The sequence below is a fragment of the Pogona vitticeps genome, chromosome 3, assembly GCF_051106095.1.
Source record: "Pogona vitticeps strain Pit_001003342236 chromosome 3, PviZW2.1, whole genome shotgun sequence".
In the NCBI taxonomy this organism is placed as follows: domain Eukaryota; kingdom Metazoa; phylum Chordata; class Lepidosauria; order Squamata; family Agamidae; genus Pogona; species Pogona vitticeps.
In genome coordinates, this window is record NC_135785.1 from 65,855,507 (window position 1) to 65,875,960 (window position 20,454).

The 20,454-nt window shown below is 39.9% G+C and overlaps 1 protein-coding gene across 1 annotated transcript in view; it reads right to left on the reverse strand.

Annotated features, from left to right (window-relative positions):
* SHTN1 (shootin 1) overlaps nt 1-20,454 on the reverse strand; it is a 96,562-nt gene that overhangs the window by 57,432 nt on the left and 18,676 nt on the right. Inside the window, exons 4-7 of the mRNA XM_020779957.3 lie at nt 15,547-15,641; nt 6,171-6,339; nt 4,253-4,350; nt 2,643-2,724 (exon numbers count right to left, since the gene is read on the reverse strand). Coding sequence (XP_020635616.3) covers nt 2,643-2,724; nt 4,253-4,350; nt 6,171-6,339; nt 15,547-15,641 — 444 coding nt within the window. The remainder of the gene's footprint in view (nt 1-2,642; nt 2,725-4,252; nt 4,351-6,170; nt 6,340-15,546; nt 15,642-20,454) is intronic.

Genomic DNA, 20,454 nt, shown 5'->3' on the forward strand with positions numbered 1-20,454 from the left:
AATATACACAGGAATTGTGTACTCTCTTTTGTATTGCACCTTAATTAGGATCCGCAACAGGTAAAAATAAACCCTTTGAACTGCCTTAATGAGTGCTTGCAAGCCCTGATCTCCTCACATATTTCATGCTCTAGGAATCAGTTTGCACAAAAAGGAGACAAAATGTCCAATAAATTAATAAATAATAAATAAATCTATAGTCAGAAGTATCTAGCGTTCTTTTGAAAGCATTCACTCACCAGACAGAACAAAGACACTCAAATTACCCTATAAAAGATCTTTTGCAAATACAATCTAACGATTCCTAAAATCTGTCCTATACCCAGCTTGCCATTTATACAGTAAAAGAATCATGGTTAGGAGGAAAATTGAATGTGCTGGGCATGGTAACTATTCTTTAAAATAAGAAAGTATTGGAATACCAGCAAAATATTGGAAAGCAAGAGTCAAGATCCACTCCAAACTCCAGTCCTCTCCAAAACCCTGTCATATTCTGGCACTGCAGGATCTGCATTGGAAGCTTTGGCCTTCCATGCTCCTCTGCCTAATCTCAGAAAAAGGAAATTATACATAACTTCCAGAAGACGAATCAACAGTGCAATCGTGCAAATCCCTACCTTTTTAATACACTGGTTTCTGTAGGACAGGTTTGGGCAACCTTGGGCCTTCCAGATGTCTTGGACATCAATGCCCTCCAGCATAGCCAATGGCAAGGAATTATGGGAACTGCAGTCCAAGCATCTGGAGGCCCAAACATCCCTCACACTTACCATAGGTTTTGCACTCACCTGAGCCTGGTGAATTCCTGTTCCTACCGCACTGGGGAAAGGGGAGTGACAGTGTCACTGTGCAGTAGATTCTAAGGAGGCAAGCTCTACTTTGCTTATGTCAACTATTCTTTTTTGGGGGGGGGGGTGGAAGAACACTGGCAGCTCTGAACAGCTGCCATACTACATTTGGGTCCATGTTTGGTGAACAGGTCAGGGGAAAAAAGAAGCACATTCTTCTGTTTCTGACATGATTCAGACCTGGCAATGCCACAGATTGCAACAGTATATATATTATTTATTTACTAAATTTAATCTCCCATGCCCTCAAACACGACAATTCCTCAGGAAGCCACAGAAATAACATGAAAACACAGTAGTATCAAAGAAAGCACAGAAAAACTGCAGCAGGAATAAAAATTGTATAATGCATGGCATAAATAAAACTACTTCTCCACCTGTTTAGAAAGTTAAAATGCTGGGGAGTAGTGCAATCCAAACTGAGATCCAGGAATTTCATGGGATACACTTGTAATGGGTCTGGAATGGACAGAAATCTCTTGTATTGGTATCACTCTCCTTGTACTGGCACAGCTTTCTCATGCTGGCTTTCCTCAGATCTTCTGGAACAACTCCCATGCTAGTTGAGAACAACTATCAGAAGAGCCAAAAAGGGTTTGGAGAAGGAGTGTGGCCAGAACTGAGTTAGGCCAGATTAAAACCCTCTCAGCCCAGACTCACAGCCTTTATGCCAGCACAGTGCTAAATAATTTCCAAGATTCCAAGACTGGGAGGTGCTTGAATTCAACACAGCCTCACTTGTCCTACTGTCAACCCAGCCTTCAGCCATCTTGGATAGTGCATATTGCACCCGTCCAAGGTTGCATTCTGGTGCCAGAAAAAAAATATGACCGGGGATGAGCTTCCATTCCTAAAACAGAGTGCCACCTTGACAAGTATGGGGTCAGGCAGATATTTATGGGAGAAAATGATCCAACAGGTACCTGAGTTCATTAAAAGGAGGCAGTGGTACATTCAAATGACTCACAGACTCTACTGGGAGTCAGTAAAAGTGTTCAAAACCAAACAAGGTATGGACCTGTTGCCAAGACTCTGATAGCAGTCTAGCAACTCTGTTTTGAGCGAACAGCAGTTTTCAAACTGTCCTCAAAAACAATCCTATGTATAACGCTGATTTGTTGACCATCCTAATTATGTAAAAGGTCTTTGCATCATCCTGCGGCATCCCATGGCATTTGTAACAGAGCAGGAGAAGCAATCTGAGGCATATATCTAAAACGGCAGATGAATCTCAAGACCTCACAGGAGAGTACTTTATCTTTTCAGGTTGGCTTCTGCCACTTTGGCGAACCTCTTTTATACATTCTGTAAATGAAGGCACCACCTCTTGCACAGCCTTGGGCCTACAACTTTTTTTTTTTACCATAACCACAGGAATTCATATGAAAGCTGCAGATCCACAACTACACATTTCTGTTTCAGTCATATCAATTACAGTACACGTATTTACTCTATGGACCAGAACTATTGCACTACCCTCTTTCAACCACTATCATCAAGTCCTTTATTTGTGAGTCTGCATGTCTGTATGCATCCAAACAATAAGTCGATCTAGAAATGGCAACTGGGAGCAGGATTCTTCAGCAAGAGGGTGCCATTTCAAGGAGAACCTCCATGGAAACTCAAATAGGTGGACTGTCTGCCCAATCTCTGAAATGTTACTATAATTTCACCTTGACTTTGGTTTTCAGTTCTTGGTCTTACTAGAAAGGATGTACTATGAAAACATAGCTCTCCCAATGCTGGAATTAGGAAGGCAAAGAGGAGAAGGGACTACAAAGCACATGTACATACTTCGGTTACATTTTTCCAAGACTTTTTGCTGTTGATTAACTTCTGATTTCAGAACTGTATTTTCTTCTTTCACTTTATTCACCTGGAAGAAGAGGAGGTAAACAAATAACAGAGACAGTGACCAAAATGAAAACATGTGCAATGCAATCTTATGGATTTCTACTCAAAAGTCCCATGTTCGGAGGGACGGTGCAATCAGACAGCGAGAAATGATTGCATCTAATTGCACTGGAAAGGGGTGCTTTGTCAGGAGCAACCTCATTTAAAGCAATCCATTTGTCTGTTGGGGGACTGCTCCAACCCAACCCCAATAAAGAGTAGACCTGCTGCTGAACCAAGGAGGTCCAACCTGGGCAAAGAGAAGGGTCGGACTGAAGTGCTATTGCCCATGTCCCGTGACTGCTGGGAAATAGCTCAAGCCAAACTGTGCCACAAGCTGCCCAAAATGAAAGTTATGTCCCATGTGATCACATCCTACTTCCCAACATAGGATTGCATCCTTAATGCAAGCAATTTGGCTGCAACTCTGGATAGGGAAAGAGTATCCCACCAATTTCCAATTCAATATGTAAGCTCTCATTTTTCATTAGAAGTTGTACTTCCACACTCCAAATGTGTGAAAGTTATCCAATATGGATAACTGGGACATGCTACTGGTTCTTGCTGACATGCTACTGGTCTGTAGGAAGTCTCTTGATACTATAGATCATTCATTTCCTTGCTAACTTTGGAAGCCAAAGAAAAATTATTGGAACATTTCACACTGATTTCAAGCACAAATTACTTCCCTAATATATTTGCTCAGGATTCTAACCAGCGTTCCAGTGAAACATAACACGTTAATTCAGGAGTGGGGAAAGTGACTGTCTTGCTATTTTAAGAGCACAATCCCTATAAATCCTCACTGTTGGCTATGCTGGCTAGAGCTGATGGGAAATATATGTCAAAAATATCAAGAGAGCTTTATTTGCACATCTTCGCTTTATTTAACAACACCCAGGAGTTAAGCAATGGCAACATATAGATTGCTACACACAGATCTTCCATACACAGGATAAGCATTATACTTTGTGGAATATGTGAGTAGAGACCAGAGGACTCACTGATATATAGCTAGCAATCTGTCTGCAGTTTTGCTAGGCCTTACATAGGTAAAAAATGCTCCTTTTCAGCTCTGCAAAACAAAAATATTCTTATTTTACTACTAATGCTTTCTCCACTGATTAATTATGGAGGCCAACAAACACTGTTCATGCAAAACGATACTCTGATGTTCATCTTTGAAAATACCTTACTGCAATGTATTTCCTCTCCCAATTTTTAAAGAAATCCCTCTGCACAACCCTGCATGTGACAGAGAATGTACTGGAGGCCGATGTACTGTTTACTGTATCTCTTGCTTAAATGCCAGCAGATAATTACTGAAAAGGAAAGAACCAGACTACAGAAAGTGCCTCACCCTAATATATTTTTAAAAGCAGCCTAGAATTCTGCTAAAACCAAGCAACATTCAAATTTTTGCCCAGTAAACCACCATAAATTGAGGAGGAGACACCAGGAGTCCATACCACGATCACACCAATCCATTGCTTTCCTGCCACAATACTCACTTCTACAATTGCTTCCACAAATTTGATCTTCAGGTTTTCCAGTTCAATGGCAATGGCCTTCTTTTCCTCTTGAAGAGATATCATTTGATCTCGCAGATCTACATTTTCAAGGGTGGGGTGGGGGGTTCAGTTTTCATGTGAGACCACAAACACAGGCAGGAAGGATAAAAAGAAATATGCTGGCAAAAAAGTGACGAATCTGGCATGAATGCATTCTTAAATTATTAAGAATGCAGATGCCTTACATGCAGATACCATTACAGGTTGCTTTATCATTTACTCTGCCTTGTCTAGTCCTTTGTCTTCATTTGATTTTCATTCTAGAGACATCCTGAACCTTAAAAGCTGACTTCTCTTTTCAGTCTGAAAAAAGACCTATTCCAAAGGGTCTATTTCTCTATTCAAACTCCCTTGCATCTAGGGAGATTTTCTTGGTTTTTATTCCTCTATGAAAACTATTGCTTCTCATCTTCCAAGTCTGATATTTAGAAACTGGCATATTTCTGAAGCCTGCAATATGTTTCAGAGAAGAAGAAAAAACACAAAGCCAGGAGTACATTTAAAAAATACGCATGACCACATAGGTATGCATGTGAAAAGTGTGCCCAAACATGGTTTGCAGAGAGGCACTGATCTCCATTCTGGAAGGGGAAAACATTCTAGCAATCTAATACAAAACAGGTATAGAACAGTAATGTTGATGGGACTTAGAAAGACCCAACAAAAACAAGGCTGACAGGTTTTCACATGCCTGCAGGTGAAATGCAGGGTTATTACAACAAAGCTCCTACCATCCATCCACATAAGGTCATAAATTACAAACTTATGATCACTGCCTAGAGTGATTCTTGGCCGTCACTAAAAGTAGGCCATATTGCAACAGCTCAAGGTTTTCACATTCACAGAACCACTTAGTGACAACAACAACAACAATCTATTATTTATTTTAAGTGCATATAGATTGCCTTCACAAGCCATATAGCCCTTTCAAGGTGGTTAACACATTTAACATAAATCCCAATGAACTTATTATAACACCAAATCAGCATGGAAAACTAGAAAGATATGTCATCCGAAAGAAACAATAAACCAAGCAACAATTTAAAAATTATCATTTTAAAAATCTAATCCAATCTGATTCAAATTAATTAAAACTCAATCAAAATCTACAGATCTACTCAGAAATAAGCGGTATTCAACAGGACAACAGTGGAAAAAAAGGAAGTGGGTTTGAAAACAAAGAGGCAAATTTCTGAAAGGTTGTTAAAAAAGGCTTTAACATGATTGTTATCGGTGTTTCGGGCTCTTTGGCCGTGTTCTGACTATTGTTCTTCCTAATGTTTTGCCAATCTCTGTGGCTGGCATCTTCAGAAAACAGGAGTCAGAACTCTGTCTGTGCTCTGGTGCAGTTTGTTTGGATAGTTGATTTAAAATGACTTGAACTGCATCTCAACACAGCATTTGCTGCCAGGAAACATGCCTAATAATTTTCTCTTTGGAACTCTTTCTAAAAATGCATATTTTTTAAAAAATGAAGCTAAATTGCTCAAGTATTGCTATGAAGATCTTTTGTAAAATCAACCTGAAAATAAAGTTATAACAATTAAAGCTATAGATTTATCTGTCTAAATTGGAAATTTACTAGGTCAAAGCTGGCAAACATTCAGAAATTCTGAAAATAACCAACAGAACTTATGCCAAATGTTCTGAGATTCAATGGAACCCTTCAAAGAAGGTATTTTAAATAAATAAGGGTCTCAGGTTCCATCCATCTCCCCCTCCAGTAATTATAGGGGATGATTACAGTGCAGCTTAATATTCTTCATTTGATATTCTTTATTTGTGTTCCTTGTACAGTAAAAGAAAAAAGAACAAAGGGAAGGGGCAGCTACATCCTCAACTCCAGGCCGATGCTCACCTTTTATCACCTGCTGGTACTGCACTGAGTCACAGGTACCAGAGCTGCCTTCCACATCTGTAGATGATTCTTCATCATCAATGTTAATTTCTTCAGTAATAATATCTGGCCCCAGTTTTGCCATATACAACATGCTGATTCTTTTCAGGGTCTTGTTTTCCTTGTTCAGCTGCAAACATTTTTTTTAAAAAAGGAAAAGAAACAGGGTCACTGCTAAAAAATACCTTTACAATATTTGTCTTTCATTTTTTTAAAGGGTCAGTCAAGCTTGGTGGATGAGAATAAGAGAAAGCAGTCAACGCTACACCTGACCTGACTCCATGGCCTCTGCTGTCACCTCTCAGGCAGGCTTTTCTTGTACTGAATATGTAAGTCTTTATCTGATGCTCTTGTTTTGTCCTTATATGCCCATATTTGTTTTATTAGTCAAAGAAGCACAGGTGGCTGTGTTGATTCAGGAAATCTTGGGAGTTTTAGCCCTGACATTGGATAGTTGCTGGGTTGTTCTTGTGTCACTTGCCCACATATGTCCGGCATTGTTCCCTCACGTCTCATTCCCAGCAAAGCTTGCACCCCCTTTGACCATCTTTTCCACTATCTCCACTTCTACTTCCCTCTCTCCTCCTTTCCCTCCTTGTGTTACTGTCCACAGGGCATGGAGAGAGTAGACCGACCAGCAGAAAATTATCCACAAGCAAATGTCATCAAAAGACACAAACTCACAAAATACAAGGATCAAGACTGAGCAACACAGCATTAGGATCCATACAAGCAAACTGAAACACTGTTAAACCCCCTTCACCCTCATCACGGAGCACAAAAGTCTGAAGTGGGCTGTGTAACCACATCGGTCTGAGCTCAGTTCCTATGATTCTTCTGATCAGGAATCCAGACAGAATTAGGTTCCTGGTCAGAGGAGATGTACAGCCATATTAAAGTGATATCTGGAGCAAGGCTTTCAATGCACATCCTAGCACATGCGACTACAATGTGTTTTTGTTTCCTTTAAAACAAAGAACTCAGGAAGAACATGGCCATTTTCCCCAAGAGTTCCTCTTACCATCACATCTTGTACCAAGTCATCTCTATTGGTTAGAATCAAGTCAAGGATGGCCCTTAATGGTTTAAGACCTCATTATCTGTCGGGAGTGTCTCTCCCACAAAAATGCTGTCAATTTTACCCAGTCTTCTGAAGCCTTGCTGTTGCTGTTGGCCATGCCAAGAGATGTATCAACTAAAACTCAGGCCTTCTTGTTGGTGGCCCTCGCACTTTGGAATGGGCTCCTCTTGGAGATCTTGCAGGCCTTCTCTCTCCAGAGTTTTAAAAAACTGTTGAAACCCACCTTTTTTTAAAGGAAGCTTTAAAATATACAGTATACGCCCTCTCATTTAGTTTAGCCTTCCACCAAGTTTCAGTTATCCCTATATTTACCTTCCTGAAGTAAGGTTTCAAGTTCTTCTTGTTTTGTTTTCCATACTCCTAGCATTCATATATACACACACAAGAGATTGTGTGATTTGTAGCCTGCTTTCCTTTGTACATTGTAATGAAACTGTTATTTGTGCTGCTTGCTCATTATAGCTGCTTGCTCTATTTCATAAAGACAGGCTTCACCTATCTTTTCCTATGAGTTTTTCCTCGTCTCTCTGTCTCCCAATTCAATTTAAAGCTTCTTGTAATGAAATTCTTCATGATGTAGCCAAACACATTTTCCCACTCCTTGTGAGGTACACCCCATCACTTGCCAGCAATTCATCTTCCAGGAAGCATAGCAAGTGGTCCCAGAATCCAAATCCCTCTCATCAACACCAGAAGACTGTTAAAGAAAACATGTTGATTCCTATTGTTATTCTAAAAGACCATTACTTAGTAGTCAAGTAACAAAACAAAGGGAACTTTGATATCAGTACACGAGAGAGAGGTAGGGCAACCCCCTCCCATCATTCAATCACTATTGGAGATGTAATGCCTATTTGAACCACATGCTTATTTCTTCTCAATGCTATCACTACAGCTAAATGAAAATCTAAGACAGGGCCAGGGAACCTTTGGCCTTCTTGATGCAGTTTGACTGTAATCCCCATCAGTACCAATTAGAAGGCCAATGGCTGTAGATTATGGGATTTTTAGTCCACCAACTGATGGTTCTGATTCTCTGCCTCGATTCTCCAACATGTCAGAAGAAGCAAAACTGTCATTAATTGAAAATTAATCCATTATAAGCACTGATAATAATATGACATTTTAAATATTCTGAAATGAAGTCACATGGGCTACAGCTCTATGTCCAGAGCTTCAAAAAGTCATTTTTTAAAGATTAGAACTCCCCGATGGCCGGGATATTCTGTGAAAAGGTACCATTTCCAAGCTCTGATGACAACAGAGAACAGCCAACAAGGATGGGTAGAATTCAGCCTGGGAGTCGCATATGATCCCCCTAGGGTCCAAATGCCCCCCCAGTGTTCACCATATCCCAGTTAATCCTGTTGTGCTCTCTACAGATGTATTAACAATTCTGCCATGTTTTGGGGCCCACCCCCATTCTGTGTTCTTCAACCTGAAATAAAAAAAATTTGGGCACTAGAGCTATGGTCTCCAACTTTGGCCTCCAGATATTCTTGGACTACACCTCCCAGAAGACTTCACCACCGCCTCTCCTGGCCAGGATTTCTGGGAGTTGAAGTCCAAGAACATCTGGAAGCCCAAGGTTGGCAACCACTGTAGTAGAGGATGTGATGGGACTTTTTCAGGTTTTTTAAACAGCAGTTTTAAAAGAAAATATATTTTGGTAGTAGGTGGAGTGCAGGAATGTTTGTGGCTTTTCCATGTTGAAAGGTAGATGCTGGCAGCCCTCAAATCTCCGTCAATTGTCCAACCCTAGCATTAAGAAGGGGGAAAAAAGATATTTGCTTGCCCTTGCTGCATTCCATTTTAATTATGCCTTTATTCTTGTTGTTACGGAGATTTGAAATAAAAAAGACACTGGCAGTGAAGGTTATTGAAATTAAGCAACAGGACTCAAGAAGGATGAGTCACAGCGGAGCTGAAAGTTAAAAACTTTAGTCCCTAGCCAGTCCCCTGTTTGAAAACTGGTTGGCATCTTGTTTTAAAATTAGATTCCTCTTTAATTTATTTGCGAAGGCTTTCACAGCCGGGATCTAATGGTTGTTGTGGGGTTTTTGGGCTCTTTGGCCGTGTTCTGAACCCACAACAACCATTAGATTCCTCTTTACTTTGCTTACTAGATAAAGCTGCACTCAGTCTCTGTACCTCAAAGAATTTATTTTATTTTATCTACAAGGGAAGAAAAGTTTTGTGCAAAGCAGGGCAAGGAGAAAAAGAAAGGGCTGGAAAAAATCAATTTTGAAAGGAGGTCAGTGCAACAAGAAACAGAACAGCAAGACTGTTCACTAGACAATTACCATCAAGCATATCAGAACACTCTCCGTTCCCCCATTGGTTCCACTAGGGTTGTTGAAAAGTACACTGACATTAACAGAAGGCTGTTGCTTTAATGTAGGCATCCTTATTCAAGACTGGCAGAGCTAAAAGCTTTGTAAGTACAGACTCACATTTAAATATCCAATAATAATAAAGCAGAAACTCACAATGTTACACTAATCATTTGCATGTCGATGTCAGAATCCTTCAACATGCCCTGTCTCTGTGCTATTTTGCAATTTACAGCTCATTGATCCACTACATACCAAATCTTACACATTAGGACATTGTTAACTTCATGGAACTTGGAGTATCAGGCATATTTCCAGTTCTCTAGTTGAGAGGGGAAATGAATATATTTTTCCTCATTCTTGGCTCCCTCTCTATATTATCTCTTGTTTATGGGCAATAATGATCTCGAAGACTTAAGCCTGATTAATAAATCAGTGCGACATATAAAAGCAGTTCAAAATTGTTTGGGGAAAAGTTCTTGACTTTTTGATCCATGATGGCATTTGTAGAAAAATGTCCACCTTCAGATGTCCATCTCTACAAATATAAGAAAACATAACGGAAAGTTGGAGGAGTGTTTCAGCCTTTTTAAAATTAGCTAAATGAACAAAACTCTAGATGCAAAGTGCTGGAGAAATTGTTGTGTGTCTGGCTCTTGGCATTGTGGTGCAGTGTTTAACTTGCAGTATGGCAGTCAAGCTACCATTCATTTCCTAAATTCAATCCCAATAGACCCAGGTAGCCTTCTCAAGGTTGACGCAGCTTTCCATCCTTCCAAGGTCTTTGGTACCCAGCACACTGGGGGGGAGAGATGTGTAGAGTGCATAGTTAAATTGTAAACTGCATAGAAAGTGCTTTAAGCACAATGGTGTAATATATAAGTAGCACATTTTGCTTTACTTTATATGTGGTGGAGTTGCTCAGTAATTTCCCCATTCTGGGTAAAAGTCTTTTTGAAGATGGAAAAGATTATTGAACAACTTGTCCATCTCTTCTCTTCCCTTGGTCTTTTTTCCCATTTGCTTGGATGCCAATAGAAACTTAAAGCACAAACAGCTGATTTTGTGTATATGTTTGGCAGCACACCTTGAAACAGCACACAGGTGGAAGTGTGGCAACAATATGTCACCAAAGAAATGGAGAGTGCAGCTCCGGGCTGCAGCATGGATGGAAAAATCAACACAATGAATTTAAGAAATCTTAAAGCTCATGACTCGTTCTGTATGGTTTCCCTTCACAACTTTTGCAAACAGCCATAATGGTCTATTTTTTTCAGTCCTCCTTCCAACTGATACCCCTCTTTGTACCAAGCTTCTGCTCTGATACATATCAATTATTTCCAGACGTATCTGTTTTGTATCTTCTTATTTGGCAACTTGTTATTTAGACACTTGATGTCTTTTTTTAACAGTCATGATTTTGAGTCATTTTATTTTATCCTATTAACAAACTGGATTTTCTAAAAGTCTAACTACAGTATAAGAAAATGTACTGAAGTTGGAACAGGCCAGCTCCACGAGCTATGCAAGATGGAGGGAAGTATAGAAACTTGATAGGAAGAGAGTCTGTAAAGTAAAGGACTACACATATCTGCCTTTTCACCTTTCATACCCAAAGATTATTTTGTATTTGATAATGCATAAGAATTCAGGGTGCCTATGGGAGGCAGTGGAGGATAGGGGAGCCTGGCGTGCTCTGGTCCATGGGGTCACGAAGAGTCAGACAGGACTAAACAACAACGACATATGTCAGAACATCACCAAAGAGCAAATTATGGGATCGGGGAAGGCAAAAAGCAAAATGTATGAAAAATTTCACACCATTCTTGAGAATGCTAATTATATCACTCCAGGCTACCCTAACTGAGTACTGGATGTTACTGTATCATGAAGCACAGGAAGGATGATTTATGGGGGTAGGTGGGTGGGGGAAACGTACATAGGACATGGTTCTATCAGCAGCACACATGACTTCAGCCAAGTAACTCCATGAACTCTACTCGACTTCCATCATCTCTGCCCACAGTAAATCCAGCCCAGCAGCACATTGCCAAGAGTGTCAAAAGTTGAGTGCATCAGAAAATCATAGACGTGTAGAGTAATGGAGTTGGAAGGGGCCTATGAGGCCATCAAGTCCAAATCCTTGCTCAGTGCTAGAATCCAAATCAAAGCAGATCTGACAGATGGCTGTCTAATTATCTCTTTAATGCACCAGCATCAGAGCAAAATAAAACTGACTGTATACTTCCATGCCAAAGGATGGGTCAACATTTAGTTTCAATTTTTTTAAAAAATCAGAATTTACCCACACTTGCAGACACCAGTGGGCTCAGTCTAAACCACTGTCAGGAACACACCCTCATACTCGTCCATGTGTACATATCAATCTTCTCTCCTAGGAGCCAGCTACAGATGAGGACATCCCAGGTTCAAAACTTTGCAAACAGTTATATCTAAGGACTTGGTGAAAGGAATCAGGTGCTCTTTAGGAACTGAGCCCTCTGCCCCAGGTGATAAAGGAGAACAGAAGACTGTGTCAGAAGGTCCAGGATGATTGTTGGGAACTAGAACCAAGGAAAGTGAACTGAATATAAGTCTTGTTATTGTTCACCTCCTGCCAAGTTCAATAAACTGAGTTTTGTTTCAACCTGTTGGACTGATGAGTACGGATTTGAGGATGGAAGAAGGGCTAGATGTCTCTGGAGGGAGGTCAGGTGGGGTACCCCCATCTTAGGTCTGAAGCAGGAGACTTAATTATCCTCATCACTGTGTCCTCAATCTCTGACCATGTCCATAGCATGGAGAGAAGTCAGACATACCTCAGAGTAGACCATATCCTTTCCACTGGCAACCGGGGTGGGGAGGTGGAGGTTCAACTAGTGTTTCCTCAGCTTTAGTATCTTAAATCTCAGAAACCCCTCTGTCACAGAAACCAGGTCCCATTGTGATATACATACAACTGTGTTTTACTAGAAGAATATTTATAAACTCACAGTCATTCATTTATTATAGCTATCTGTTTATAGTAAAGTCATAAGAAGAGAACAAAGCATTAGGAGAAGTGTCCACAGTTACTACTAGCATAACAACTAGTCACAGTTGGTTCAAAGGATCTGAAAATAGTACCTCACATTTTCAGGGACAAATGGGGATTGGGGAGAGTGAAATACTAGTAATTGCTATGAAACATCTGTATCTGACCAAGACTACGTATCAGTGTCACCAGACCTACATGTATCTGTCACTGAGAACCACTGGGCTAAAGAACCAAAAGAGCCAAAGAGAATAAAGCAGTCAGAAACTGTCTCTGGCAATACTTCAACCCTGTTTGCGGGAGGTTGTATAAAATAGAACCTCCAGGGTTTTGGATGCGAGCATCTGAGATTAAAATGCTCTCTTCCCTTGGGTTCATATCTTGGGATCCTCCTGCCGACTGCTCTCAAACACATAACACTGTCTTTTATTTAGAAGAGATATCACAGAGCAGCTTTCAACATCCGATGCCCATCATTCCCAGCAAGCATGACCAATGGACATGCGGGGTGGGTGATCTTAGGAGCTGTAATCCAAAATGTCTGGCAGATACCCTGATGGAGAATGTTGCTACAGAGCAACAATCCTGCTGCTCTGCTGGTCTTCCAGTACAAATCCTCAGTAGTAATTTAGGGAAGTGGCAGATTCTTCCAATCACTGTGTGCTGTCAGTTCCCCCTGTGGTTTTATTCTTCCACAGAAAAGTTGAGGAACTTTGCTTAGCTTGGTCACCGTGTATTAAAGGGGTGAGTCAGCTTTGATAGGGCAGCTTAATCAGAATGTGGCAGTCTCTTAGCTGGCAAGAGCATGTCACTACACACAAAAAATGACTTCCATCCCTACAATCATTTTCTTACTTATATGTTGACTGACTATCTTATGAATCCTAATGTAGTATCATTATGCAAACAATTAAGTCAATACCATCAGAAAGTACATTGCTAATGCATCTAAATGAAAAAAAATCCTGCTGGTGGGATTTTTATCACAGTGGAGGAAGTAGTTCGGGAAGCAGAAAAATATGTGCAAATGCACACAGACCAGCCAGCATTGCTAATGAAATTTGGTTTGAAATTGCTACAGTCCATTTGCTGATGATGAAGTGCTTCAGATGTGTTTTTCACAACTGTGCACGCACACACATCTCTCACAAAGAGATAAAAACATTCTTTAATAACAATAATGCACTTCTGATGAGATGGAATATAGAAAATTATACACTTGCTAAATTCATCAACCTAGATGCAATCAACAGAGCAGTGCAGGTCACCTTTTGCTTGCTTCGTGGTCTGCTTTCATAAACAATCACCTGAAATGCAATCCTCTGGCTGACTTTTCCGTTTGATTCAGACACGGAAATGCTCATTATTCTTTCATGTCACAGACACTCAGGGGCATTTCTGAGCTTGTTTATCAGTTAACCCAAAAGAGAGAGCTAAAAAGAGGTACACATTCCATGATAAGTATTATAAGCAAAAACAAAATAAATAAAATAAAATAAAAGAACAACAACAAAAAGAGACAAAAACATTGTGGCACCTTAAAGACTGACTGTTATATTTTAATGTGAGCTTTTATGGACAAATCCATTTCCTCAGACATACAAGAAAGAGATATAACATGGCAAATATTTATGAATTTATACAACAACACACATAGATTGAAATACAGAGAGCTTGATTGTTTAATAAGAAAACCATGGCAAATATTTATGAATTTATACAACAACACACATAGATTGAAATACAGAGAGCTTGATTGTTTAATAAGAAAACCAGTGGGTGTTTAACATTGATAAGGTTTTCCACAATCTAAAAAGCTTTAAAGCCAAGATGAACAAATCTATTTTTTCGGTCCGCATATTTTTTATAAAATAAAATCTCTTAACGTCAGCCTTCAGGTTTTTTTGAAACAAAGAAATACTTTAAAAAATGCTATCCTTGATTCAAGCCAATTTGCAAAGGTAAACTTTTCTAAGGCAAATATGGTGCTGCATCTTATTTCATATACAGAAGCCCAATGGACTGGTGGCTTACTCTTTTTTCAGCATTGGCCTATTCAGCCATGAATTCAGCAGGCACTGACTCTGAGGCTATAGGCTTCAGCAGTGAACGGGAAGTGTGAAGAGCCATCACACCTACATATCTGAGACTTCAGTCTGGGCAGGGTTTTGCTCAGCTTGCAGATATGCAATGCAACACTTTGTATAATGATTTGGAAGTAACAGGGACATGGTGGCATTGAGGGTTAAACCGCTGAAGCCTCTAGGCTGCAAGGTCAGAAGACCTGCAGTCGGAAGTTGGAATCCACGCGATGGAGTGAGCCCCCGTCGCTTGTCCCAGCTCCTGCCAACCTAGCAGTTCAAAAGCATGCAAAATGCAAAAATGTGAGTAGATAAATAGGTATCACCTCGGTGGGAAGGTAAACGGCGTTCCCTGCCTAGTCACGCTGGCCACGTGACCATGGAGGATTGTCCACGGACAAAACACTAGCTCTATGGGTTGGAAACAGAGATGAGCACCGCCCCCTAGAGTCGGACATGACTGGACTAATTGTCAAGGGGAACCTTTTCCTTTACCTTGACCTGAAAGAAATCCATTGCAGTTCAATGGAAGTTTCCCACTGAGTACCCAGGAAGAGATTAACTGCAGAATCTGGCACACAATTACTTAGAAGAAAATGTCCTTGCATTGATTCAGTGGAGCACAGCTACAAGTAGGCACAGGATTGCAGCCCCAATCCCCTATGCCAGCCTCATAGGCAAACCAGGTGGTCTGGAAAGGACTGGCACGCTTGTCTTGTAGCCACCCATGATGAAGCAGCCATTTAGAATCCTGAAAAATATTGTGCCTTGACACTTAGCACTCCGAATAGGGAAAAGTCAAACTTACCTTAGTGGCAAGAGCTTCTGCACTTTCACGACATGTCTTTTCAATTTCAAGGTGGTTCTGTATGCAGCTGACTTCCTCGATAACCATGTGAGAAACTAGAGCATTGAAGGAAAATATGTGATTTGTACAGAGTTTAATATGAGTCAAGCTCTTCTTGTCTTTATTCAGAACTGCCATGATTGTGACTGTGAGTCCTTAAGCTTCCAGTTAAAATGTACAGTCAGTTAGATAGACAGACAATGAATAATAAAAAATTAAAAACTAAACACTAATATACAGTATTTCCATCATCTTCTTATGACTCTTTGCTGTTTTCAGTGGGATTTTCTTCTATGAAAAAAATGCACTGAATTACAGCTTCAATTGTCTAGAGGAAATTATCCAACATTAACATTCCCTCCTGTGCTTCACCTTTCCTAGATATGCATCCTGTTCCTATCTTATTTGCAGGCCTTTCCCTCCCCACCCCACTCTGTCCACTTCTGCACTTTTTTTACACTGCTACAGCACCTTGAAAATTGTTCTTTCTAAATAATCACAAGCCCTGAAATATATCTCATTACTATTTTTCTCTTCATTATATCTCGTTCTTTTTTCTTTGAAAAAAAAACACAACAACAACAAAACCCTAAATGAGATGGTTCTAGTTGCCCGGCTGCCTATTGTGGAAAACAATTTCACAGTAGTAATGGACAGTATGTCAAAGGAGCAAATCCTTTTCCTATAGCTGTAGGATAGTCACCATGCCAAAACTTGGAAAAATTACTTTTTTGAGTGACTTGGACTGGGGTGTGTGTGCATCTAATAAGGAATATTTCCAAGCTTTTTCCTATAGCTGTAGAATAGTCATCATGCCAAAACATGGAAAAGTTACTTTTTTGAGTGACTCTGGCTAGGGTGCGCGTGTCTAATAGGGAATATTTCAAGCCATGCACAATACTTTTTTCTATACTTCTGTTGTCCAAACATGGCATATAGATGATATTGTTTAAAGTGTACCCTGTCAGTGATTATGGGATGTCAGAGAGGACAGGTGTTTTCTTAGTACATTGAATCCTGGCCCCTTCAAGCCATCACAGGTGAAAAAAGTAGTGTGTAGAGCTGTGCCTTGAATACACAAGGAGACCAGTGGCATTCTCTCTCTTTCTCTTGCTTGCCGTAATTGCTGTTTATGTTTTGAGTTCTGTCAGCATCTGGCACTGTACCACAATAGGAATGGAAGCAAAGAGTCTTAACACAAGCAAATGCACACAGACTCTGCATGATACTAGATGCCCTACAAGAGAGTCATGGCAGAAATGTTTAATGCAGACAAATTAAAATGCAGAGCTGCTCCAGGATATTCTCCCGCATATAATCAAATACCATAGAAGGAAAAATGTCTGCTCAGGTTCTTGTACCTTAAGAACTTATTTCCTATTAGGTCAGCCTAGGCCACCCGTTTTTAAATGTGTGTCATAAACCAGGAATAAGCACTGCGTCCATGCAGAGATACCGCTGAAAAATGGAATGAGTCAAGGAAAACATCAAGAAATAAATGCCTCCAGTCATTTGTTCCACACATTGCAGAAGGACCATCACCATTAATGTCCAGCCAATCTCCAGCTGTCCACAATTCCATACATACATACTTGCTTGGCAGTAAGCTCCAGAGTACTCAGTGAGACGTACTCTTTAAGAACAGGACTGGACAGAATGAAAAGCAATATTCACTGTCCTAAAAATCTCACAATCAGTCAAGGCCAGAAAGCAAAACATACTGGTTGATTCTCCCCCACCCAAAAAAAGAATATTTTCTCCCCTTACACTATGTTTTTGGCCATGCTTGTGTGACCTTTTTGTCTCTTTAAGAGAAAGGGAAAGAGAGAATGCGAGAGACAGCATACACATAAGGTGTTTTACATATAAAGTATAGATACAGACAGACAAATCTGAACTGTGGTCTGCTATTCTTTTTGGACACTGACATCACCTACATATGCACAGTTGATGTATGCACAGTTGATATACAGAAACACAGTTAAAAGAAAAAGCATCAATCACTGATGTGGTGGGAGTTCCTCAACTTTGGGAGGTTATGATTTATGGCCACAAGTGCCAACCCGAACTGTTACCTTTTCAACCATATATTTTTTAAAAAATGGCCTAAAAAGTGGACATAATAGGAGACAGCAAATGCCAATGTTGACTTATTAACTTGTGGCCAACTGCCACTGAAATTTATGTAACTGAGTTATGGGTTGGGTGAAACTAATAGGATTCTGGCCAATGTAGCTTAGTTATTTGCTATTGGACAAAGGAATTATTCATCAGTAATTTTTTATTTGTAACCACGTAGTTACTGCCAAGCTCCCTTTCTGGCATCTGTCAAGCATAAACAAAAAGTCACTGCAAGACACTTGTTTTTAATTTTAAAAATTCTGTATTTTATAAAGCTATCTATGATCATTCTGAGAAATAAACCGGTCCCCTTTATATTAAATGGGAGGGAGAGAAAATTAAGTAGATTTTTCATGTGCAATACTGTACTAAGTCTTTTCTTTTCTTTTTTTAAAAAGACCTGTCTTGCTAGAAATAACTCATGGTTCATTTAAGATTGGTTAACCTGCAATTATGATTAAATTCCAAAGGTTAAAAAAAATCTGAAAAATTAAATCCAAAAATATATATTACTTCCTAAGACTGCCCAAAGTTCTTATTATGCTGATATTAAAATTCATAAAGCAGTACTAAGTGGACAGAAACCTCTCCAACCTCGACATTTTTTCAGGGGTAATAATAATATGCAGCAAATGCAGGCCAACCAAAACCCACTTAACTAATTAGTAGTTGCAGTCACCGAGAAAACATGAATCAACACTGTTATTACAAGTGGCACATTTGAGTGGCATCTAATTATGACTTGATGAGCGTGATACTTGCATTATCAACATTACTACCGCATCCCATCGGGGACTAAAAGCTGCTGATGGCATTGACTGCAAGAAACTCCCACTCAATGATACTGCAGCACCCAACAATCTCCTTGGCAGGGGCACCCTCACTAAATGACACGTTAAGCGTAATTACTTGCCGACATTGTAAATAAACAGGATTGGAAGTGAAAATTGTACCAAGTGCACAAGACACAATCTGACACATTGGAAGTGGCAGCCTTAATTGAGAGTTTCTTTGACTGCTCAAGATCATTTCAACTGCATTTCTCGGAGGACAGTGATTATAACTGTGGAGACAGACGGCATAATGGTATCAGCACTGCTGACAGAGCAGTGAATTAAATTGTATCTGCTGTTGTGTGAAAGCCTTGATGAGAAGTACAGATCCTTAGTGGTCTTATCATTATCACACAATGGTCATGTTGTCATCAACCTTTCTGGCTCCAATTGAAAAGAAATGATTGTGTGTTGAAGCTTCCCCCCCCCACACCACCACCTTCTATCTCTTGTGCTGAATAGAACCAATTTTCAGAGAGCAATGAAATCACGCTATAGGGCCTAAAATGCAGCTGCCTGGCATACAAACTGGGCCCCATTAAACAGGAATCACGCACAATATGTGTTTATGCCGGGAGAACAAATAGAAGCTGAGCGCAGGCCAAGTTTATTCACAGGCACAAAGCCCGTGTAGCTCTTCATCAATATAATTGCCTTTTATATTGTCGTTTAAATAATGGGCTCCGTTATTGCTGCAAAATCCTAATATTCTTGGTATTTTATCACTGTGTTTACAAGGTATGTCTTTTTTTCCAAAAGGGGAAAAGATGTTGAAAGGGAAGATAAAGGAAACCTACAACATTTTACCAGAGGAAATATTACTTTTGAATTTTAAGATTTAACTACTTGACATTTTCAGTCTCTTGAGTTCCTCGTATCATAACACAAACACAAATAGGGCACAAGGTGTAGATGTGAGCGTACATGAGTTATTCTTTCCTTTTCTGTCTTTGCAAGAATTTGACTTATAAGAATTTTTTTTGCCATATATAGGGTGATGCCGCCTGAGTATTTCAAAGCAGCCAAAAACCACAATTATTTAATGGGGGTGGGATATCATAACTACATTTGTGTAAATTTCTTTACTAACTATGTATTAGGTGCAGGGATCTTGCTGGGCTTTTTAACCTTCCATTACCAATACTCCAACAAAACACGCCATAGTGACAGGGACCTAACATAACAGGCTGTGATACTGTTGTCGTCTCCTCTCTTGAGAAGCTATTCATGGGAGCCTTTCCACTCCCATTAGCCGTGCTTTGTTACCTCCAGACACCACACTGAATCAATAGAACCATTATTGGACAAGAGGAAAAGTAGATGTTTGGTAGAGAGGGGGTGAGTTGTTAGCATATTTATTCGTTGTGCCAATTGAAGACATTGTTATATTGACTTTAAATTTGGTTATATGAACTACTTTAATGTCTCCCGTCACAAGACAATCCGATACTAAGGCTATGAGGAGATGTGGGCCTTGTACAATAAATGAAGAGAACTTTTCTACTCCTATCCTCACCAGATAAGATGTGTTTGTTGTGCTGTTCACCTTGGCACTTGCCAGTTTGTAATACTAGACAATTCAGTTTCCTTTGGACTTTAACCACTTCTTAAGGCAAACTGTCCAGGTTTTTAAACTAACTTCATAATGTATTCATATTTTATGTTTGTGTTTTTGATTTCACATGTCTGGAAATAGTAACACAACAAGCAGTATACAAATACTATTTTCACAAATATAAAATACGTAATACTGATAAGTTGGGTAGACCAACCCTTCCTCCCTGACTTCTTATCGCTCTCACACATCCGAGGTAGTCTAAAGAAAAGAGCTATCCTCTTATTTGGTGAGGTGTAAGTGGCCACTCTATCCCCCCATAAGCTTCCCTGGCCAGGCAAGGAAAGTAGAGGCTTTGAT